The sequence below is a fragment of the Perissodus microlepis genome, chromosome 13 (genome assembly GCF_051167445.1).
Source record: "Perissodus microlepis isolate ML-2025 ecotype Zambia chromosome 13, ASM5116744v1, whole genome shotgun sequence".
Classification (NCBI taxonomy): domain Eukaryota; kingdom Metazoa; phylum Chordata; class Actinopteri; order Cichliformes; family Cichlidae; genus Perissodus; species Perissodus microlepis.
Window position 1 is genome coordinate 10,333,413 of NC_140473.1, and position 25,179 is coordinate 10,358,591.

At 43.8% G+C, this 25,179-nt stretch overlaps 2 protein-coding genes across 4 annotated transcripts in view; one reads left to right on the forward strand and one right to left on the reverse strand.

Moving 5' to 3' along the window:
* Positions 1 to 1,603: 1,603 nt before the first annotated feature.
* On the forward strand, positions 1,604 to 16,424 carry ism1 (isthmin 1). Its single transcript, XM_084947993.1, has 6 exons — positions 1,604 to 2,547; positions 7,570 to 7,785; positions 8,601 to 8,865; positions 10,384 to 10,527; positions 10,673 to 10,762; positions 11,068 to 16,424. The coding sequence occupies exons 1-6, from the start codon at positions 2,410 to 2,412 to the stop codon at positions 11,583 to 11,585; spliced, it is 1,371 nt and encodes a 456-aa protein (XP_084804119.1). The 5' UTR covers positions 1,604 to 2,409; the 3' UTR covers positions 11,586 to 16,424.
* tasp1 (taspase, threonine aspartase, 1) overlaps positions 16,241 to 25,179 on the reverse strand; it is a 30,426-nt gene continuing 21,487 nt past the window's right edge. For all 3 annotated transcript variants that reach the window (XM_084947996.1, XM_084947995.1, XM_084947994.1), the window contains exon 14: positions 16,241 to 17,654. In XM_084947996.1, coding sequence (XP_084804122.1) covers positions 17,562 to 17,654 — 93 coding nt within the window. In that variant the 3' untranslated portion in view covers positions 16,241 to 17,561. The remainder of the gene's footprint in view (positions 17,655 to 25,179) is intronic.

Genomic DNA, 25,179 nt, shown 5'->3' on the forward strand with positions numbered 1-25,179 from the left:
AGTGGCAAATGGTCTGCGCTGGCATTCAAAACATCTGTGCAGCCAGACTACTGGTGGCAAGGCCCCAGAGACCTGCCTGCCTGCCTGCACCAGCCTCTTTTGAACTGCAGATCCAAATACACTGCACTTATTGGAATGGCATGTAGCTGCTATTCTGAAGAGGGATCCTCTGCTACGCCTTTGATGTCCACCACTGTGTCCAAAGCAGGCAAGCCATTCTTACCGCTCTCTGTTTTCCATTTAGACAGAGATTTTTCTATTCTAAAAAGAGAGCGAGAGATCTGAAGTGAAACAGGACAGAACTTGCATGCTTTGGACAGCTATGCTTCTCCTGGGCTAAGAAAGACTGAAGCCTGGAGTAGAGCTGGGCTGGAAACTACTGATATAAGGGAAAATAATGAAAAAGGTCAAGGTTGGGGCAATAATGCAGAAGACGGCTGAAAGCATTTATTGTGTTTTAAACCCAACTCAGCCTCATCAGATATTCATGGCGTTCTATACATGATGTCAGGGGTACTCTATTAAATATTTAAGTTGTTGAACTCTTCAAGCACCTGCTCTTTATTTCCTAACGTTGGTCATTAGATTTCTTTGGAATGACCATGATGCGTTCTGGTGCAAACGGGCATCAGGAGACTCTGCAGCTACGCCAGTAGAGGTAAACTCGGGGCTTCAGTTCACCAGACCTGTAGATTTTTCTCACTCATCGCTATCCTACACCAAGATCCCAGATTACGCATGCACAGAAATAAAGCGTCTTTCTCCTGCGGGTTGAATTGTGCCACGAAAACCAATGTCAGGATGATTCCGAGCTTATTTTAGCTGTTACTACGTTTACAAATCATTTATGACCGCTAGGTAATAGGATCTTATTAGTCGTCGTCAGGTGACAGATGACACGGAAAGCGTGGTCTTTTCCGGGCCAAGTGGATCAAGCAGAGCTGTCACCCACGTTAAAGCAGCGAGCGGCCCTGCTTGGTGCATAATTTGACACAGCGGCCTGTCCTTTGAAGCGGACAATAAATAGTCTCACAACAGCTAATCACATTATGCACCATTTGTCTTGCTTAAGTGAGATGTTACAACACCTTCTCCACAATCTGAGACGTGGCTGCTGCTGCTGTTGCTGCACACACGCCAACATGTGCAGACCTCCTGCAGAGCCGCTTTGGGTGTCTACCTCTGCGCTGCGAGGCGCTTGCGTATACCACTGAGCCTCCCAGGACCACCGTGGATACTTAAAGTCTCCATTGTCCAAACATAGTGGGGGTTTTCCTGCTTGTCTGATTTGATAAGAAATTATGTCATATTAATTAATCTCACATATCAAACATGCTCCTTTAAGAAAATGTAACTTAAAATTTTACTTCTGTTTTAAATATTTTGATCAGGTGACCAGAGCGCACTTCTGGAAATCGCCTGCAGCGGAAAGCAGAGGGTACCAATATACTTTCTGGGTGTTTCAGTTTTCACCTTTCTCAGGAATGCTGTGGACGTGAAAAGCTCCACTGGATTTCAGTTTTGCGAGGACTGGTTCAGAGGGACGAAAGAGTTAACCGGGGGGAGGGCGCCTGCACGGGGGCGTTTGGTATAAAACCACCTCAAGAGCGCACAACAAGTACAGCGTGTGTCGGTAGTGTGATACGGTTTCTCTCCACCAGCGGCCTACGACTCGTTAAGAGACGCACGCGAGCCCGAGTCTTCCGTTTCTGCGGGGCCCGCAGGATGGATGCGCGCTGTTTATGAAGCAGACACAACTCCGTCGAGAAGTTTGAACAGTGAAGAGCTACTTTTTAAACTACCTGCACTTTGCTTTATTCCCTCCAAAGTTAGGGCTCACCGGAGAATGCGCCGGTTAACGCGGAATGCGCACATGACGAGAAACGCGTAAAGCGGCTGAGGTGGAAGTTGGGGAAACTGAAGCATGAGGCTCAGCGTGTGGGGGAGACACGGGGCTGCAAGTTTCCCGAGCTCGGAGAAAGGAAAGCGTTAATGCTGCACGCTGGATCGGCCCTGCAGGATTCGCTGCACCGCACTGATTGGCACATCAGCGTTGGCTCACCGCGTTTGTCTTCAGATCAAACTTTGTGAACCTTCAGTGAGAGGGACAACCTTCACGCAGGACAATACAAACATCTGCAGAGAAAAACACTGGATCCAAACTAAAAACTCTTTCTCTCTCTCTCTCTCTCAACGATTTTTGCTGCCCCACCTCCGCTCCGTTTCCCTTCATTCTTTGTTATTTTTTATTTTTATTTTTTTGCAATTGTGATTCCCGAAGTGGCTTCGAAGTGGTGTTGCGGCTCCTCGTCCCCGGCGGATCCGGAGATTGGAGTCTCTGCACCGGGAGGAGGCGGAGTCGGAGCTCCGACCACACCGCGGGCTCCAAAGAGCGGTCGCGTCAAGAGGATGGTGCGACTGGCGGCGGAACTGCTCTTGCTCCTGGGACTTCTTCTCCTTACCTTGCACATCACGGTGCTGCGGAGCAATCCGCTTCCCCAAGGGAATGTAACTGTGAGCCTGGATCAGAGCACAGCGCTTACAGAGGTGAGTGGGGGAAATCTGTGAGTAGCCTCGTTGCTGTTTTTTTGTTTAGTTTAGTTTAGTTTTTCCATAAGGAGACATCTTCAGGGAAATTTGACACTAAATTTGGGAAATCTGAGGGGTGTCCACTCGCAGATGGTTCTGATCAAATGTTCATATGATTATGCAGCCCAGGTAAAACAAACCTTCAATACCTGGGGGGGTTGTCCTGTGAGTGAATGGAGATTGACATACGCACGGGATGTCCCCCGGGGATCTGTGGTGAGCCAGCCGAGGGGTAGAAGATGAGGCAGGGTCAGAGATCAGTGCCCCACACCAGACACACCTCCCTGTTGTCGGGGATTTAAATGCTAGCTGCAGGCACTCCTCTGTCATCACGGGCTCATCACTGTCATCCAGGCCAACACTTGATAAGGCAGAGGGGTCAGAGCTGAAGCCCTAAAGGTGCCCACTTCCTGCCCAGGGTGTGTTTGTAAGAAAGTCATGACATTTACCCGCTTCAGGTCAAACCTTAAACTTCACTTTTTAAATCTGGTGTAATCTAGTGTAAGCAAGACTGTAAAGTTTGGAAATCTCAAGACACTATGGTCAAAAGACAGTTTTGCTAAAAGCTTGTGGTCCACTTTAGAAGGTGTCCCAACAAAAGTTCACTGGAGGAGACATTTGTCAACACGACAGCACTTAAGGCAGGTTTAATGGTTTTAACTGCCCATTTTAACATAAAGCATAAAGCACACAGTCTCCAGCAGAGCCCCAAATCCTGACCTGCGGGTTAAGACGGGTCTGGGATCAACAGGCTTTTTTAGAGAGTGTTAAGCATCCTTCAGCTGCTTTTTGATGTATATTTAGCATGCTACTGAAATACTTTGTTCTTCTCCTGGTGATAAATGGGTATTTATGCCTACTGGAATGGTATCCCTGTGTAAATGCTTTAATGGGGCTTAGGGGAAATGAATGGAAAGAATTTTTACTTCACCAGATCACTGCCATCGTTGTGACACCCGCGTATATGCCAAACAAGCCCGTGTTGTGTGGGATATAAGGCCATGCAAAGCTGAGGAAATATTCCAGGAATTTATTGAATATTTGTCACATGGCCAAATGCTGGATCGGATGAGGAGTAGCAGGGAGTTTCTCCAGCTGAATCGCAGTAAAAATAAATAAATAAACTTAATTCATGCCAACTTATATCCCAGCTTCAGGATCCCGTTTGACATTCGTCCAGATTTACAAGGGAGAACGTGGCCTGTGACGAAGAAGCCAGACGAACCTTGAGGTTTCTTTTTTGTAAATTTTCTTTGCTCACGAACGCTGCGACTAACTGCAGATACGCTTCACTGACCCTCCACTGAAGACCGTGATGTCATCTTTCAGCCGTGCTTGTCACAGCCCAAGGGGTGTATTGTCATCCCGAGGTGTCATATTTAAAGTGCCATTCACAGAAGAACAATTGGCAGGATGCAGCTCCATGCACCTGAAGTGGAAAGAGAAAACTCTTTTGTCTGAGGCCTATTATCATCGCTGGAGCAGGAAGGCCTCTGTGGCTGCGGGAAATCAGTTAAATTTAAAAATTAAAATGCATGCAGTCAGATTTTATGAAATTGTGCTTTTCTTTTCAAGAGGTCCTCCATGGCTTGTATCTTCACCGTTTCTTCATGTAAGCAAACATTTGGGTACGCCATGTGACTAGGGAAAGGATGATTTTCTCTTCCACCTACAGAAGCGTAGTGTTGAAAAGCATCTGGCACAATGTGGACGGCCTTCATTTCCTGCCAGCTTCCCAGGGGGAAGGACCCCTGAGTTGCTCCCAATTGAAAATAGAGTCATGCCCCTTTAAGCAGCCCTCACAAAGTGAAAAAGGAGGAAGCGGGAAAAGAAGAAGAGATACTGTGAGGATGTAAAGGGGGTGGCTTGTGTGTGCAAGTGTTCATTAATGGCTTTTTTTGGGGTGGGGTGGTGGTGGGGGCATCCTGGGAGGCCCCCCAGACGAACCAAAGACTTGTGTGTCACTTTTGATCTTCAAATTAAAGCATTTTACTTTGTCGAGGCGGATCTCAGATGAGTGATCGGGAACACTGCTGATTTTTTTAACATTCAAATGAGTTTTTTCTGTGTACTGTTACTGTATGAGAGCAAAGTTAGACGTAGAAAAAAAGCACATTCTTGGAGTGGCAAGTAGGGAAAAAACCATAAAATCAATAATTTGGGGGTGTAACATTTCATGACTTGTCCTTCAACACTGCCGAGCTCATAACACGGAAATCTAGAGCGACAAAAAGCAGCTTATATTGGTGATCGATGATGTCAGAATGCTGTTCAATGCTCAATGGCAGTCAGAAAACCATCATCTCTGCTCGTGGCACCAAGGAAAGCGAGAAGCCGGCTGTTCAAAGGCAAAAGGAAAGCATGAAACAACATGAATTATTAAGTCAAGCTGACGGCTGCAACTTTGTGAGGACGGCCAGAAAAAGTAATTGTTTCTTTGGTCTTTGGTGGCAGAGAGAGAAACGATAAGACCAAGTGATTTGTAAATAACAGGGATGTTGAAGTGAAGTATCTACAGGCTGGGAATTCCACGTTTTTAATTTCTGTATGTGATCCTAGCTCAGTTTTTAATCTACTGCAGGTCTACCACATGTACATAGAAGCAACTTGCCATCACAGCAAAGCAAAAACTCTCCTTCCATTTTCTGTGACATTTGAGCAACAATCTTTAAATAATCTAGTCTGGAAACTATCTTTAAGATGGCTCTTACTGCAAATGGATACAGTGGAAAATTTACTGAATACAATTTGATAGTAAATGACTGCTTTTATTTTTAGTGCAGCACAATAGTTCACATTTATTTCAGTTTGAAATGGAAAAAAATGGAAAAAAGTTCAGTAATATGGTGCTTCCCCCCCCTTGTTTGCAATATAATTAATGTTTAAGCCATAGATTAGGTGGAATTAGTGCTGATAAACTACCAATATTTGCCTATTAGCTGCCAAACTCTGTGTTTACAATCGAGTTGCAGCTCAGCAAGCTTCAACACTGAGCAGCAGTGACTCCAGCATAATGGAGAACATGTAAAAGATTGACTGTAAAGTATTCATATTTGTGTCAAGACTAAATAATACGTCTGTAAATACCCATAATATGAAACAACAGAAGATTCTGATATGACTAGATGGCATAATTGAGGAATAATCTCTTTGTAAACACTGCGACTGGTTAAAAAAATGATTTCTACCTCCATGCTTTCTTTTGCAAGACAAACACGTGGGGAAAAGTCATTTTTGTGCTTTGATTAATCGTCTTAGAGTCTTTGGATAAGTTTCCATAAATGATGAGTTGTAGGGAAACGGCAAAAAAGTAACTTTTTGTAGCATTTGTATAAAAAAAAGAGGTGGCCTCCCAGATAAGATCAACCACACCTGTTTAATTTGTTTACAGATGTGTGCTTGCATTTACACAGTGGACTGAAGCTGTCAGTGTTGCATTCAGGGCTGCCCCCCCTCGTCCCCTCCTCCTCCTCCTCCTCCCTCAGCGGGGCTCAATTACAGCCACTGAAATCTGAAGACTGGGAACTTGAAAGGCAGGGTTATCACATGGGCATCTCAAAGTCCAAGTACTTGTGATACATCCAAAGAGAGCCCTGTGATGTTCGCATAAAGGGTCGATAGCCGACGCTGCTGGAATGATGTTTTCCAGTACTGAGCTCTCTGCCGTAATTGGCTGGTTGTGAAGACGTCTGTGGTTTTTAGCTGGAATCTCCTTTTTCAGAATGTCAAATTTTACAATTGTGGACATAAATTGTCATTAAAACCTTGTCGTCATATGTAAGTTATAACCTTTTTTGTGTGTGTGTGTGATTCAAAGCAACAATTTAGATGCATCTGCTCTTCTTTCTCAAAGTTCTGGCCAGCGGTATAATCGTTGTAATTAAAGCAATCGCTCAAATTAAGAGATGGGATTTGAACGTTTTAAAATTCTTTGAAATCCATTATCACATTATCTCCATCTGGTTTTGAACTAAGGAACGCAGTGCTCAGTGGATGTGGAAGTCTTTCTGTGCAGCCGCCTCGCTTGAATACAAGTTACATTTATAATCCTTCCTCCCTTGCTGTGCCGTTCCATTTACAGCGCCTATATTGCCCCGGAGTGCACCTTGGCTGGACACAAACAGCTCCACTGGGGGCTTTTATACCCACCACAATGTGGCTGAGCTGACACTTTGTCTGTGACTGGCCACCGCAACCGTACAGCGCCGCTGCCATATTCTCAGGCTTCAGACTGGCCACAAAAACACTAGGCAGGAAGAAACGGGACGTGAAAAAAGAAAACAAGGAGCGTGATTGATGGCTTTTTTTGATCTTATTTTCTGCCACCCCACAACGGGGATGATTGCCGACTGCTTACGGCTGTCCAATTGCTCCTTCTGTGCATACCTGATAGGGGACAAACGCCTCAAGTGTCCTTCTGGGATGAATTTACAACACTCCTGTCAGTGCACCAAATGTTTTTCTGCCTACAAGATAGCAGATGTAATTATTTTTGCAATGTTTGCTTAGGTTTCTCTGTGTAGCCCCAAAGCAGGAAAACCATAGGTCCTACATGGCTCTTTTCTCCCAGCCACCATCAGCACATGCTATATATGTCTACGTTATATTTCTATGGTAAAGCAGAAGTATACTCTGTCAGTTAAAAATGGAAAAATATACAGTCTGGCTGTGACATTGGCTCTGAATGCAAGTTCTTGACAGATTATATTTTGGTTTAAGCAGGCAGACACACAGAATGTTTATCCCAGTGGCTCCTTCTTTCTGGGCTCCCAGTAGTCCACTGTCTGCAGGATTTATGACAGAGGTCATGGTTGAGTGAACCTCTGTCAACACGAGAGATCAATCTTAGTGTTGCTGAGTGTGCAAACCCTGGATTTCTTACATATAGGGCTACTTAGTTTTTACAGCCAAACCAAACCAATTAGATTTTTTTAAAAAGTGATGACAAATTAACATTGCCCTCCTTTCTGTCTTCAACAGAACAACATAAATGCAAAAAGCAGCTCCTCAGCCCAGCTGGCCCCTCAAGACCGACGGTCTGGTCCAGAACACCGACTGGCCCATCGGCCTGCAACCCTCCCCTGGGCACAGGGCGGCAGCGTACACAAGGACGGCCCCGGCGCTTTCCTCCTAGATCTGCACAACTTCCCTGACCTCTCCAAAGCTGACATCAATGGACAGAATCCCAACATTCAGGTAAACGCACGTGTCTCCCCATCTGCCAGCATGCTTTGCCGCTTTTTGCCGCTTAAGACAAGACTACTCAACCACACAGGACAGGAAGATCAAACAGGAAGGAGGATAGTTTGGCGCACGTTGTTAACCCCCTTCTGTCGCCTTTCCTCCTTCCTTTTGCCCCTCTTGTCCCTTTTCACACTTCCTGGCTCGCAGCAAAGCTGAAGAGACACGGTGAAGTCTCACGTCGATCATAATGACAGCTGAAAAGCAGATGCTAACCGGCAATGCTTCACTGCTAACCCGTGTGATGGGAGACAGACAGCAGCTTATGTAAATGTGCGGCAGACCCTTGCCCATAAGTCCCTCAGTGATGCAGATGGTTGAGTAACCGCTGCCATGTTTAAATCATTCTCCTGTCTAATCTAGCAAGGGGGTCTTTCCATTTCTGAGGGCATCGCTGCCAGATCTGAGCACGAACAAAGTGTATTAACATCTCAAGATGTGGGAAGAGAGCAGAGCAACCAATTGAGCAAGGGCGTGAGGCTATGGGAGAAGGGGGGTCGGGTGGGGGGGTGTCTTTGATCCTGAGATTCATCTGGCTTTCATGGTCTGGAGGAGGCTGAATCGCCCTTTGAACTTTGTGTTTAGGTGGAGAGAGCCCGAGAGGTGGGAGGGTGACTGCGGGGCAGGGGTAGAGTTCCCCCCTCATCTGGGAGGCACATGTGTGAGGACAGAAAACAGGGAGTGGGTAACTCTGTGTGTCGGGGTACCAGGAAGTGCCACCATCGATAGTTCAATTCTTACTGACTTTGAGTCGACTTCTCTTAATGCAGGTGACCATTGAAGTGGTGGATGGACTAGAGGGCCATGAACCAGAGAAAGGCCTCCGAAAGGAAACCAAGCCCAACTGGGCTTCGCCAAACTGGAGAAACTGGTGGCCTCACACTTCGTCGTCGTCCTCTTCCTCCTCCTCGTCTTCCTCCACTCATCAAACAGAGGAGAATGAGCGCTCTTATGGGAGCAACACAGAGGACAGCAACTTCCTCAGGCCACCGGCAGATTGGGACAGGAGGGGAAGCAAAGCTCAAACGGAATATGGTGAGGATTACAGTGTGCGTGTGTTTACAGGGAAATTTGCGCACGCTGCACAATATTTGGCCGCGTCTTATTCGAGCACCGGTCCTCGGCGTTTCCACACATGGCTGTCGTCTGACGTGGAATCTGTAATTTGCAGATTTGCTGATTTAAGCTGTCACCATAATAAGTGCAGTCATCCCAGGCGAGCCTTTGGGAGCCCTTGATTGAAGCCTTTAACACTCTTTTATGAGATGGATTCCTCTGTGTTGTGGAGCTCGCTATGTGACACGGTTTAAACGCCTCGCTACATCAAAGTTCGGGAGCAGGAGCCGGGCCAGAGGCGCCGTTAAAGTCGCCACACCGTCCTCGCAAGACTCTCCCAAAGTAACCCCACAGATAAATCTGCCGGTGAAGAATTTACGCTCGCTGTCAGGCAGTATGCGTCCGGCCCGTGTTGTAGCATGCCCAAACCAACATGGTTGAACAGGAATGCGTGTGCTGTGGAAAATCTCATTTTATTCACTTGCACTACAGTGATTAGGCTGCCAGAGATATAATGTTCTTTGTTTTTTTGTAAAACCAAAGCCCGCGATTAATGTTTCTGGCTTATCGCTGTGGTCAGATCTCATTCGTCGGTCATTTCATACCACACAAATGGACGAGGGAATATTTTATTATCATTGCTGTCTCGGCTTTAAACTTTATAAGCATAATTGTGGACAGGCAGTGAGGATCATCCACTCAATCGTCTCATCTGTGGTCTCAGCACAGGTTATTATCTATTTTTTTCCTTGATTTTTGGTTAGTGTTGGCACCCAGCTCTGTAATATGCTTTAAAAGGGGAGAAAGGGCAGCAGTAGAAGAAGCCTATCTGGCCTGTATTCATACAAAAAAAGCTCATAATGAGGGGCAGATGGCAGCGGGGGGCCTATAGGAAGGTTGAAACCAAGCCAGAAATACTTCCACCACAAAATGCCCACATTAATTCTTCTCATCAACAGAGTATGGCTTTTAAGATGCGTGTGTGCACGTGTGCGGTACAGCCATGGTGGTAGAGGAGTGAGGTGGTCGTAGAGCCTTATGTAACTGTTTCCATGTATGTGCATAACGGTGATGGGCTCAATGATAATTGAACTTAAACAATAATTTCTTCCCATTTCACTTCCCATTTTCAAACTAATATATCACAGACAGAGCAGCTCAGTGGCATCTGGTGCTTCTGTGCCTGGGATGCTCAGGTAGCAAAGAAAACGTTGATTTTTAAATTGTCTCCTGGATGCACAGAAGCTTTTTATGGAATTTCCAAAATGCTTTAACTGGCTCACTGAAATTGCACTTTGACACAATAATTTTGCATTAGCACAGAGAGCACGTGCATGTGGATAGATGAGCATATGTTGTATGTGCTTTGAGGAGCACACTATAGAGCGAACCCCCTCACTTGCCCGTATCCAAAACTGTCCAGGCTAGACTGATGTAAGTTCAGCATATGGCCTGCAACAGGGCTGAGGATGTTTCTTTCTTTCTCTCTGATCCAAGACTACATGGATGGAGAAGGGGACTGGAGTAGCTGGTCAGCGTGCAGTGTCACTTGTGGAAACGGAAACCAGAAGAGAACGAGGTCATGTGGTTATGCCTGCACAGCCACCGAGTCCAGAACTTGCGACATGCCTAACTGCCCAGGTAAAATCTTATCAATAGCAGACAAAAACCCACATCACTAAAGACATTATTCATAGTAAGGACACATGGTATGTATGTCCATGTGTTGATTTAGTGGTCTTTCGTCTTTTGATCCAGCTTTTACTGTACTTTCATCTCTCTGAAGGTATTGAAGATGCATTCAGGACGGCAGCTACTGAAGTGAGCCTGTTAGCTGGAACAGATGAGTTCAATGCCACAGAGCTCTTTGGAGTTGGTAAGATTTTTGCCTCCTCATGTGTTACTCCACACTATCCTTCATTCAGATGTTCTTACTCTATCAAAGGTATTTTCTTCCATCTGGCAGCAGTGCTCCTGCACACTCTCAGCATTCCTCATGCTCACGCTGTGCTCCGTTACTGTGCAACAGGACAGGAAGAGCGCAGCATGCAGCTGCCCACTCCCTCTTTGCTTTCTGTTCTTACTAAACTCAGCGAGCACACCTTGATTTTAAACATCTCACTTCTGGTTTCATCCTCTGCAGTTGGAAAGTGTTAGAAATTGTGTCCTGATTTCTTCCAGACACAGACAGTTGTGAGCGCTGGATGAACTGCAAGAGTGATTTCTTGAAGAAATACATGACTAAGGTGGCAAACGACCTTCCCAGCTGCCCTTGCTCTTACCCGACCGAGGTGGCTTACAGCACGGCGGACGTATACGACGCCCCCACGCGCAGAAATTTCCGCTGGAAAGACGCCAGCGGTCCCAAAGAGAAGCTGGAGATCTACAAGCCCACGGCTCGTTACTGCATCCGCTCCATGCTGACCCTTGAATCCACCACGCTGGCTGCGCAGCACTGCTGCTACGACGACAACATGAAGCTCATCACCCGCGGCAAAGGAGCCGGCACACCCAATCTAATCAGCACCGAGTTCTCTGCCGACCTTCACTACAAGGTGGACATCCTGCCTTGGATCATCTGCAAAGGTGACTGGAGCCGCTACAACCAGGCAAGGCCACCAAACAATGGGCAGACGTGTCCAGAAAACCCTCAGGATGAGGACTACTACAAACAGTTTGAAGAGGCAAGGGAATTCTAGCCCACAAAAACACTGCCCATATATCCAGCTAAACCTCAGAAATGGCGCTGAAACCCTTTTTAATTCTGTTTTAGGTCAATTAACACATGAACTTTTAGGCTCTGAGGACAGACATACTGCTCTTATTGAACCACAAAGAATTCTAACAGAGTCAGAACCTGTTTTTTTGTTCGTTTTTTTCTCACAAGGAACTTCTCTCAACATCATCACAACCAGGCGTGAAATATCACGTCTTTTTTATTTGATTATTTTTTTATTTGGTTTTTACACTTTTAATAAATGAAAATGAAATTTTGTCAGTAATTATGTTGCCAATTGTAACTCGAGATTTGGTTACTAAAGGGAGGACTGACTTCATATTCTTAAAAGGGAAAACTGTCATTGTAGAACTGTTATTGTTATCGTTCCCGTGTCGATTGTGTGCGTGTGTGGCTCATTCGGATCGGAGAGACCTGTGGTAATAGAATAACGACACCTCCCTCAGGAATGTGTTACCCAGTTTCCCTTAACTTTGTCATTCACAGTTATCCAGGTTTTTTTGTACGCTTGATTGTTTATTTAGCATGCACACGTTTTCATTTTCATTCATTTACCCCCCCGTAATTTAACTGTGTGTCTCTGAGGCAGATCTTCATTGTAAAAAAAAAAGCCTGCATTATTTTTGTAAAGTATTTATTAAGTCGTAGCTGAGTTTAAGTCGAGCGTCTGTGGCCAAAGTTGAGATTCCTCTCTGGCTCATGCTTCGCCATCAGGGTGCGTATCCATGTCTCAAGTTAGGGTTAAATAGAGCAGAAAGAATGTGTGAACTGTACGCAACAATGTTTCTTTTTTTGTTATTTTGAGATATAAATCTATAAATAAATTTTTTTAAAGCCAGTGAATGTGTAAGATGATAGAAAATTGAAATTTCAAGCCATATCACACAGTCCTAACAGTTCTCCCCTGGCATCAGCGGGAAAAGAAAAAGCATCTTTAGCCGATCACAAGACTTTAATTAGTTCTATCCAGTGTGGCTGTCGGGACAGGCTTTTTGATGGGATTGTGATATTTCTTCAGAGGGCGAGGAGAATGCAAATTCTTTGTCTTTGGCATGTATCCTCACATTCCTGAGTAATTTCTCAGTGTACACACGCACACAGACACACACACTCGGTGCTGCATCTCTGCAGCTGAGACCCCTGACCGTTGCCTTTCCACTGAATGCTGCAGTCATTGTCACACAGAGAAAGCCATTCATGGTGCCCTCATTCCTGCTGTTTTGTGTGCAGCACAGCTGGCTGGGTGTAGGGCTTGTCTTTATAATGCAGCAGGCCCCAGCACGTTCCACACCCCTCAGGCACAACTCGCAAACGCCTAGTTTTTTTTTCTTCTCCCACTATTCGTAGAAATTTTCTCCGCACGCCTTTTTCGTCTTGTTTTTCCTCAAACACGATGCTTTATCAGCAGCCCACCTTCGAATACTCACTGCAAATTACATTCCATTAAAATGTAGATATTCTTCCCGTTCTCCTGTCCTCCTCCTGAGCGGTTTAAGGCTAAGATTACAGTAACCTGCATGGATCGTTATCTTTAGCAGCAGGTCTAGTGAACAGGCCACGAAGATCAAAGCGGGGTGTTCGTCTTTATTTTGAACCATTAGTGCCAAGCTCAAATTGATGACATACCTCCAACCCCACCTTAACCCAGTATCTCTTCTCCAGACAGGCTCCACGTGTCTCCAGAGCAGGCGATTACTCGTACACCCGACTCATTTTTCATCTCTCGTTTTGTCTCCCCTCCCCCGCGAACACAAGGCACAATTTTGCCCCGTCTTCTCGAGCCCGCGTAGCAGATTGAGTGTTGTGAGAGTAACTGGCATGAAAATGTATAAACTGTGCTGACCGTAGGGTGTCAGCGAGGCCTCGCTTTTGTGTTACTATTTCCACGAGTCTACTCTGGTATGTTTCAAAGGACGCAAAGCACCATATTAGTGGTATATCGTCAAGGATCCGAAAGGGCTCATTAAGCATCACCAAGATATGATTGTTGGGATTTTGTCTCTATTTTTGTTATGAGAAGGAAATCACGTCCAATGTACTTAAACAATTTTAGACCAAGTTTGACAGGGTCGGCTCTGGGAGTTCTCAGCGAACTGCGGGAGTAAAAAACAAAACAAAAAAGAAAGAAAGAAGAAAGCAGTGGAAACTTGGATGTGTTCACGTAGTACATCAAGATAAGCTTTAGGTGTTCTGCTGTGGATTTTTTCCTAGAAATGGTTCACATTAAGACAAGTTCAGGTGGTTTGTTTGCCATGCTTTGGGAGTTAAAGAGCCAGGTTTTATGGTGGCAATTGGGCATCTCTTTGTTTTGTGGTGTGGTGCAGATGTGGTGGGGCCATTTTTAGCCTCTCTCTTTCTCTCCCTCACTTTCCTTCACTCGCCGCCTTAGCTCTGCTACTTTATGGGTGGTGTAGCACAATGCAGGAAGTGTCTGGGCCACAATACCGCAGGGCTCTAATTGCACGGCAAACTTAATTAAAAGGTTAGTCTTTCGTCTTCTAATCTGGAATAGCTGACCTGGATCAGGAGTTTGCTTATCTAGCAGCCACCTTCCCTCCACCTCCCAACCCCAACCTTCGCCAGCAATGCTCCGCTTGTAACACAGGACGGGCCATTGGCACTCTGCCCGTCACAGGCTCTCATCTGTGGCACAGCGACACAGGAGGGAGTGGGTCATGGGGGCATAGGGGCGTAAGTGCCTGCTAGTACAGCTGAACAAACAGGTCGAGCAGATATGGAACTTCTGAGAAGGCACGGTGCCTTGCTCAACCCCTGCTGCGATGACATTGCTGAGAGGGCATGATCCTCGGCTATAGCATCTGAGGCAGAACGATGACAGAGCAACTTCATGAACACACGTTTTGTGACACCTGCTCTTGTCTCATTCCCTCTATAGGTCAAAAGTAAATCCACATGCACGTGGCCATCCCACAGACACCTTCTACAAAACATACATGGAGTACGGTCTTCCAGTTACAGAGATGACACTGGAAGTGCCTTAAAGACATACAAGCTCTGTACTGGCAAAGTCCGGTCCACTTGAAGATCTGCTGGTTTGAACTGTGCACTGATCACAACTTTGCAGAGCTGATTTTTTAAGAGATGCACAATTTAAACAAACAAAAAAAATTATATGAGACAATAAATACATAAAAAAAAAAAAAACAGCAAACGTAGAGTATTTGAAAAAGACAGTTCATTTTAAATCAATCGGATCTTAACAAAGAAATAATAATAATGCAAGTACTACACACAACATCTTTGAAATCAATATAGGAAACAAGGGAAATAAAAGCTGTGAGGTCTCAGTGAGTAAAACTATTGCAGAACTATTGGCTCGTTTCTAAGGGAGCCACGTGCACTGCCTGGTTTCAACCCCCTCTGTGAATACGTGTTGATGTTAGACACTGGCACAAAGTAGCAAAAGCGGTGTCGACGGGATGGTGTCCCTGAGGTGGTGAAGGAGGGGAGTCAGCATGAGCACGGAAGCTGCAAGGCCATGACTCACTGTGACAGCACCGCTTGGCATGTGAGGACAGCAAGCCAGACGGGCAAGGCTGCTGCCTTTGATCTTTATTTGCTCCACCGTCTGTTTTGCATTTAAGAGCCTTGCTGAGCGCGAGGCACTGGATACACCTTGAATGGCTCAGGATCACGGTCCACTTTTTAAAGACCCAGGATCCTTTTTCAAAGCTAAGGGGATTCAGGACGAAGAGGGATGATGTTTGAAGGCGAAGGTTTGGAGCTGAATGGGGCAGAGGGTCTCCCGGCAACACAGATTAGCTTTGATGAAAAGGGGGGCGCTCTGTAATAACACATGATCGAGCTGACGGACAATGTTGGGACGGTGGGTGAGGGGAAAGGTAACACGTGTCCATTTGGATGGACTCTCGAGATGAAACCCAGGATGAGGCAAGTGTGGAATAAAAACAAACACGCACAGCACCTCCCAAAGAACCTCGCCATCCAACTCCTGCATATTATTCCACTTCACCAACATCTAATGACTGTAACCTGTTCCATGTGATTGGAAAACTGGCTGGGAAGCATTCCACAAGCAGGCACGGTGCACTGACAGGGAGGCATTTCTGCCTTCAAACAACAAATATATATTTATCTTCTTGAGCAGCTCTATTGCACATTCCTCCTAGACACTACAGTGACCACAATCCAGAGCGAGGGCTAGCACTTTGACGAGCCCTGCCCCGGAGCCTGATACAAATCACATAAATAGCTTCTCTCTCCAATCAGAGGCTCGAAATGTTTATTTATGAGGGATCAAAACAATACAACTTAAGAAGAAAACACATTTTGAGAAACATTTAAAATGGAAAATTTCAATGCCTTCACCAACACAGATTTCTTTTCTTCTTCTACTTTTTCTTTCCTCCTCCTGCAGATTTTCTGTTCCCATTTCAGTTACTTTCCAGCATGTAATTTATTCTCAGACTATACATTTTTGGGAGTCCACACTTTAGATTATATTTATTCTGTCTGCGAGGGCTTACACAAACTGCTCTCCAAATAGCAGTGAGCGTCTTTTTTCGGAAAAAAGGTACGACTGGGAGAATACGCCTCATGCCGTGGAGTTTAAAAGGACTCAAAGACAGACGCAGATACGTAGCAACATACATTTTATTTTACCTTCTGAGCACTTTAGAAAGCGGTGCACGTATGATTTACATAGCTTATACCATTTTATATTAGTTGCATTTTTTCAAGTAAACAATAAACAAGCTATACCGTGGTTTTGCTGGGACTGAAAGTCTGAGCAAAGAAAAAAAAAAAAAAAGCAAAACCAGAGAAACCAAATATCCCAACAAAAGTTTCAATTCAGACAATTATTCTTTTCAAGTACAATTCTCGACAGCACCATTTCATGGGCTTGATGCATACATTAGTTTTTAACTGTACTTTGTTTTAGCAAGAAAATACACGTCTCTGTCACTGGGACTGTACAAATATAAACTGTGATTTCTATATGATGACTAACAGTCCTGTTTGGCGCTTGGGTCAAATGTTGCTGCCTGAGCACTATATATAGATATATATGTATATATAAGCATCACTCTGGAAGTGCATAGCTTCCTGCTTCTTGAGCATTTCTGCACATCAAAGAAAAGAAAGTGGCTTATTGTGGATTTTGCACATGCAGTATCTAAGTATTCACATTTAAAAAACAAAAATAAAGCAAAGCAAAGTCTATGGCTGAAACGGTTAGAAAGTTCATCAAAGATGCACATGATGCTACATTAAACAATACGCTGGAGGATTAATAAGAGCATGTGTGTACGAGTATGTGTGGAAGTTGTACGTGGAAAACTAAGTAGGCTTTGTGTCACCGTCCAACCCTTGCAGCTTTAATTCTTCATTCCTGATAACCTCGAGTCGCAGGCATTCCACTCGGTGCAATCTGACATCTTTTTAACATTGAAAAGTATTTTAAAAACGCAACAAGGTTTTGCATTTGAAATTCCTAAAAGTTTGAAAATAGTCACATCTGTTCAGTAATATAAAATAATATGAATATCCACCCTGTTTTGCCAAAAAAACAAAATTATAGCTTATATACAGAAGGAAAGAAGCCACTTTTAGTTGAAAAACAGTAACAAAGAAAAGAACATAAAACGGCGCATCAAGGCAATGGTGCATCAAGTCTAGTCCAGGTGACACTGGAGAGCTCGGGGATAAATTGGCATAGAGTACATGCTGGAGGCAGACAGTGGCAAAGGGAAGTCCTGTAAGTGCACTAAGTAGAAGCTAACACTCCTCCCTCCTTCCTGGACACCTGTTTAAACAGCGAAACCTTATTACTTCTGGCATCACAAAGGCCGTGGGGAGGTGAGGGTGGTGTGTGTGCGTGTGTGTGTGTGAGGGTGGATGGAAGAGTTTATATTGGAGTATTGCTGAAGAAGCCCAGAAGGAAGGAAAACACGCTTCACTCCACTACACCCATCAGCCGACACACCCCTCCCTCGATGGCCAAAGACTGTCCAGGAACTGTCCCAGGTGGCAATCTGGATATGTGTGTCTGCAGGCAGCAAAAGAAAACATTCACACAATGAGAAAAAGAAAAAGTCAAGAAAAAGGCAGATCTATATGGAGAAAAAGAAATGCTGATAGGATTTTGATTTCTTAGATTCCTGTACAATCATCAAAGTTCAGTTCAATTGGCACCAAAGAACAACATGAGTTTTTTCAGGGCACTTTACAAACTAAGGTCTTCTAATACCGATTTCAGAGAAAAGCCCAACAATTTCCTCTGAGCCAGTATTTGGTGAGAGTGGCTTAGCACCGAGCTTAACTACTGCATCCCACTCAGTGAACTCCAAATCCAACACCAGCACCCAAACCCATTACGCCTGATGCTGCACAGCTCCCGGAGATTAGCGGCACAACCAAACCACACAACCACAATGAAGTTTTTAACTGCTTGGTGGGTAAACAGAAATGTTGAGAAAGTATCTACGTAAGAAGCTACTTTTGGATCATTCAAGGGGTCCCTACAGCAGATAGCTCTGCGTGTTTGATGTGACAGATCTTTACGCTGGATGCCCTTCCTGACACAATCCCAAAAGGAATTCGTGTCTCCTCCTGGGATCAAACCAAGAATCTTTCCCTTTTTAGGCAAATGTGTAAACCGCTACATGAAAGGACACATCTAAGTAGAAGTTAGAAAAAATAAATACAATGCAATCAGAGGGAGCAAAAACACACACTACTACTGTGCCATCATGCATTTTTACCTTTGAAGTCCAAAGGTGCCAAGTCGGTATTTGCAGAGACACAGAGTAAACAGAGAAAGAGAACAAACTGCTGGTGTTTTCTTTTTTGAGTTTCTTTTCTTTCGTTTGAGCAAACACTGAAAAGGAGTAAGAAGAGGAGGGAAGGGGCAAACACAGCTGTGAAGACGGGAGTGATACTTCCACTGGGGGATCAAAGGTGACCGACACTCCCTGCGCCAATAATGGCTGTCATGCTCCTTCCTCTCTTCCCACAGAGGGTAACGCTGGCTCTAGCCTTAGGGGAATAATACAGCCACTTATTTACCGGGGCACTGAACTGGCCTGACATCTCTCTTTCAGTTCCAGGACTCTACTGGTCTTTTTCTGTGTAGCCAGCGACTATGGCCCAGAGCACCCTGAGGGCAACTGTCACTTCAATGGGACAACAGCCAGACAAGGCCACGCACACATGGTAACACTCCGAGGGGCCCATTCTGCCTCCAGTACACGTTTCTGGACTCATCTTCTTCCCTTCATTTTCTGAGGACAAGGTTAAGGAAAGCCCTAATTTAAATGGTTTTGAGTGAAGGTCTGTAGTGAGTTATAATAAACTAATGTTGACAAGCTAAATGTTTTCCTTCAGATGTTTGCATGCCAAGGAGAAAAAAACAAGTCTTTACCTCACTGACTATACAGCTCAAACTGTGTGCAGTTACCTGCTAGCTTTCTCAATGCATATATCCGTGCTTGTGTCTGACAATGATCTTGTGCCCTGCTCCCACTCCGATTCAAATTCGTGTCACATGTTAAGATCTTAATTTTGCTTTTAGCTGACAGAAAGGACAGCGCGACTTACTCAGCAGGAAGAGTCAAAGGCTCAGTAAACCAAACAAGTGAGTAATGACAGCACTGCAGGGCCAAGAGCACTGCATGTGTTTTACATGAACTGGGACAAAGTAGCGAGGATGCTTCAGGCTCAGAAATCACACAACAGATGTCCCGACACTTTGGTGGCACAAGTCGGACAAATAATGCTGCAGCCTTATGTGCAAACAATAAAAAGCTCACTCATATTTAAAAGGTCTCTCTCTATCTGGAGGAATAATCAAAAACTAAAAAGGTATAAATATTAGTTTTTAAAAAGGGAGGTATGAATGAAAAAAAATACACTACAACCTGTGAAGTGTGGAGAAACAACTGCAAACAGAAATACTGTAAATAAACAACCGTTCCACCTCGATGTTTGGTTAAATGCTTAACGGTTTATGGACTGGTACTTCAACTGCTCATTAATGCAAATACCTAATCAGCCAATCACATGGCATGCAGACATGGTCAAGGCGACCTGCTGAAATTCAAATTGAGCAGAAGAATGTTGAAGCAACGTGGTTTAAGTGACTTTGAATGTGCCATGTTTGCTGGTGCCAGACGGCCTGGCCTGCATTTCAGAAACTGCTGATGTGCTTGGATTTTCCCACATAGTTATCTCTAGGGTTGTCAGAGAATTTTAAATATGAATGTTGCAAAAACTTATTTTTACTCAATGATCATCTCTCATATGGACTATTGTTTGACGTCCTGGTTACTTGCTTGTCCAACAACACTTAAAACTATTGAAAACATTTAAAAAAGAAGTTTAAAACTACTTGACAAAAAACCGACTTCCCACCACCACTGTCATGTGTTAAAAAAAACATAAATTACTGAACTTCAATAACTTGGTGAAACTTAAAAGAGTGTGTTTAATATATAAAGTCTTACACTCCCTTGCTCCACCACCACTAAAGCAGTTCATTAGGCATAAAGAAAGCTCAGACAGGACCACTCGAGCTACAATCCGAGGAGACTTGTTTATACCCCACAGACGGACAGCATTTGGGCAGAACGTCCTCTCTGTTAAGGGTGGCCATCTGTGGAACAGTCTTCCTCAACCCATTAGAGAATACTCGACATTCAATTTGTTTAAGGCAAAGGTTAAAAACTGGTTATGGACAAATAAAGTGTGTGATCATGTATGAGTTGTATAGTTTTAATGTTTTATTTGGGAACAGAATGGTGTGTATGTGTAAGTTTGGTGATGGAGTTTTTATTATGAATGAATGATGAATTATTATGTCTATTTTTTTATGTTTAAGGACAACAGATGGAAATTAGCCTTTGGCTATAATCTGGCATGTTTACATTCATGTAATTTTTTTTTTTTTTTTTTTACATTTATGTTCATTAACATGCACTGTCCTAAATAAATAAATTTAAAAAAAAAAATGGTCTGAAAAAGAGAAAACATCGTGTGAGCAGCAGTTCTTTGGGTAAAAAGGTCTCGTCGATGTCAGAAGCGAATAGTCAAACTGCTTCAAGCTGACCTAAGGCAACAGTAACTCAAATAACCACAACCAATGTATGCAGAAGAGCATCTTTGACTGCTGAACCTTGAAGCAGATGGGCTATAACAGCACAAGGCCACACTCGATGTCAATGCAATTAGCTAGGAACAGGAAACCAGGGCTAGAGATCACATGGGCTCACAAAAATGGAACAATAGAAGATTGAAAAAATGCTCTCTGATGAAATATGTCCGGCATCTCGTTGAATCTACGCCACGAGATCCTTTTGCCTTCAAACTTTTCATTGGCAAAAGTAGCCAATGAAGTGGACGGTGAGTGTATACAGGCCTTTTCCAAACTTAGTGACTACCATCAGTTGAAAAAATACTCCCTATCACCTTGATAATAACTTATTTTAGTCTGCAGCAGTAATTTGACTCACAAGAACAAAAACAATACATTCTTTTTGCTATTATGCTCATTAATACAAATGCTAAGACTCAAACCTTGTCGCTGTGCTAGTCAATATCAGTGACCAATTCACTTGACAGCAACTGGTAATAACCAGTTTAATTAAAAACAGGAGCTTGTAACCGTGATTGTAACATCATCTGTTGGCGATCCCCAACATAACTTGTCTTCCAGTTTAGTTTGCAATGATTCCTTGATGCAAAACCCAGGCTTGCAAAAAGCAGCACAAGCTAAATATAAAAGCCAGACAGGTTAAAAGTAAAGCAATAAGATGTAGAATTATGTGACAGCGGGGCAGGACAGACAGAAAGAAAATGACAGCATGCAAACCTACAGTGAGCCTCTTGTCAGTTCGTTACCCTTTGACTAAAGCGACCACATGACAGGACTACGACTGAGTTAAAATATCACATGAAAAACACATTTCCATTGTATCTGTCAGAGAAAAACAACATTCTTTGGAGATATGAATGTGTTTAGGAGTGAGGAGAAGCCACTCATTAACACCACAGCATAGACCAAAGGGTAAATTTAGCTCTATGACTACGCTGTTGTTTTTCTCTTGTGGTTTCCACATTCTTTGAAAATATAAAAATAAATAACAAAAACAATCATATGCTATTTATTCTCCCTGCAAAATGGATAATAAAAACAGCATGTAACATAAGAAAAGAAGTCTGTCGTGTAATACACAAAGCAGACAATAACCATAAGGCCTGAGTTGCACGCCATTTGATTGTGTCTGGCCTTAAAAATCTTTATAGTGGTAATGATGTCCACAAGGAGGAAACCGAGCCATATTCGCTGTGTTGTGGATCCTTTACTTCTCTTTCATCTGTCCAATCATGACAATCATCATATAACAATGGTCCGTTTCAGAAGTACCGCCGCTGGCTTGTCCGTGCAGTTTTGTGTGTTTCTGTAAAACACAGCTTGATGTTCTGATGTCTATCCAATGCAAACAAAGGTGAGTGTTTGAATAAAACCAGATGCTCTCACTCTTCTGCACCGCTGCCATTTCACAGTCTAACGTCTAAAAGATTAGGACGCAGATTCGACTTTCCTTAGAAACAACATCTGACTGAGAAGAAAGAAAAACCGGAGCAGAGTTTCCAGCAGTGTCAAACAATCTGGCCTGAGATTTTTTTTGACTGGCCTGCAGCAATTCAATCTAGATATTGCTCGGTCATAAAAATACATGCATGTAAATCTCACTAAAACACTGTAAAAGAATAGAAATCCAACCTGACCTCTGGCCTAAATACTCCTGCTCAGCTCTTTCATGTTCTTATCATGGAAAAGCAGCGGTAGATGGACTCTGGGTGGTTTGAAATGCCCAGCGAATAGGAATGGGAGGAATGTCTGCTGAACAGCACCTGAGCCAGTGTATGGCTGTGACTCTTTATGCTTAGAAAACAGGCAACCAAATGCACAGAAAATTGGCTTAAACTCAGAAATGTTAGGCCAGCCGACTAAAATAAAATCAAAATATGACTCCATACAACTGATTTTCTTTATAACAGATTTACAGCAACACAGTCAGCCAAATCTTCACTAGAGGCACTCATTCCCTGTTACTTGCTCTGCTCCTGGTGCTAAAGAGCAAGATTTAGACTCTAAGACTAAGGCTTTGCATTATACTTGCTTCCCCTAGCCAATTTTATTTGAAAATGCCATTACTACGCAGATAACACCCTACTGTATTTATCTATGAAGTCAAATGCTACAAATACATTAGTTAAAGTACGGGCAACTCTTAAAGGCATAAAGACCTGAATGATGTTTAATTTTCTGCTTCTAAATTCAGACAAAAGTTATCAGACTTGGCCTTCTAACCTGGTTCTTAATTCTTGATAGCTTGACCTTAGCCTTCCATATTAGTGTGAGGCGCTTTGGAGCATTTTTGATGAGGATATATCCTATAACAGTCCCATTAAACAAATACACTGGACTGCCTCCCTCCATCTGCTCTCTACTGCTAAAATTAGAAACATCCTGTTCGGTCCAAAGGTTTAAAATTCTAAACTGGACTACTGTAATGCATTATTAAGCAAAAGTACTCAGCAGGACGTGAAAAGGAAATCATATTTCTCCCATATTAGCTTCTCTCAATTGGCTCCTTGATAAATCCAAAATACTATTAAAATTAAAAAATTTCTTCTTACAAAGTAAGACCTAAACTGAACTGAATACTCCCTCTCAAGATGACTTATGTCCCCCAAACTCATAGCCTATTCTCTTCTGCTTCCTGCCTGTTAGCCAGAATTTCATCACAGGTCTGCCGTAAAGACACGCAGGTGGCACTTCCTGTGCCTCCATACTCTAGAGACCACAGGAGACACGACTGGAGCCCAGCAGCATTAAAGTGCTCCTCTTTGGCTCTGTTCTCAGTAGGCATAAAGGACAGGATAGCCACATTGCTCTGGTATGCAGATGGTCAGGCACAGAGACACATCATAACTTCAGTTTCACAACAACAAGCTACTCAGTCTCTGTTAGAGCAGTGTGAGATTTGATGGAGCAGCTGTCTTCTTGGCTGCACTCTCCAATATCACTGTATCACCAATTGCCCCACAAGAGGAAGTGGATACCCTCCCCCAAGAGACCCAGAAACCACTACTGACAGATGATATTTCTGGATCTCCACCCACTGAGCACAAGCACTTTACAAAGAACATTTTTGCATGCATATCTCAATGGAGTGATGCTTGGTGACTTCACCACAGTAGATTTTAAAGCTACTTGAGTGCTTCTTTGGGACCCAGACCCTAGACGTTTCTGCTGTTTAGATTAAAGGGTAGCCTCTGTCAACAGAGCAGCTTGAGCCAAAGGGGCAAAAAGAAAATGTGTGGAACAGTAAAAGACCACCACATTTGAATCCTGCTTTCATGACGCTAGTTGTCTTGGGAATCAAATTCTTCTCTATTATCTGGTTAATATCAAAACATATTGTGCTTCAGTAGTCACATGATGATTTAATGCCTCCTACCTGTCACTGACATTAAAAAAATAGCAGCAGATGGATTTTGATGTTGTACTTTATTTATGGCTGAATCATTCACAAATGATTATGGAACTGACATTTTGCTGTAGCAGCAGTAAACCCACCCCACATGTTAACTTTATGTGAGTGTGTGGGGCGGAGGGAGAGCGGGTGGAGGAGTGCAAATTGAAGATAACAAAGCAAACAAAACAGAGTTACAAACAGGGACTTTATGTTCACTGTCCTCTGCTTACCTCTCTCTATTGGCACTGCCATGACAGGACAGCGTGCACGCTCACATTCCATCCCAGAGCCCCATGCACAGAGCACATCTGACAAATATGCAGATTGATACTGATATCCCCAGTGGCGCATGACTTTCTGTAAACTTTATGGTACTTTAAGACCAGGTAGTGGCCACAGAGAGAGGGTGATGAGAGAGGCAGACCACGAGAGAGAGAAATACAGGGAAAGAAAGAGAGAGAGAGAGAGGGTGGAAAAGACGGGTGAGTGAGGTGGAGCCAGGGGACACAGGACAAACACTTTGAAATCTGAACCAGACTTCAACAACAGTGCCCTCTCTTCATACAGAGTGACAAAGATACATTAGCCAAACAAATCAGTGCGAGCTGAGACTCCACTTAGAGCCAGGAGACCAGGCCACTAGCCCCTACTGCTCAAGAAACCACAGCATTTATGTAAAACAATATCTTAAAAAGGCTCAGAGATGCCTTTTTTAAATATCATTCTACGACAGCAGACATAAAAGTGACATTTATTACCCAGTATACCATACCAATACACAATGCACCCCACCGCAAAAAAAAGAAAAGAAAAAGTTTTTTGTTTTTCATAAGAAATTAAATAAAAAGTGCTCGGCTAAAACACTAAAATATGCTTCATTTCATTCACTCAACTCATAAAGCACTGGACCCTCTTGAGGGAGGAGGGTGGACCCATGTGGCTCCTGTGTGGTGAACGTGGGCAAAAGTTCCCGCCATAATGCACAGGACCGAAGCATATTCCATAAACTACCAAAACATCTTTGAACAG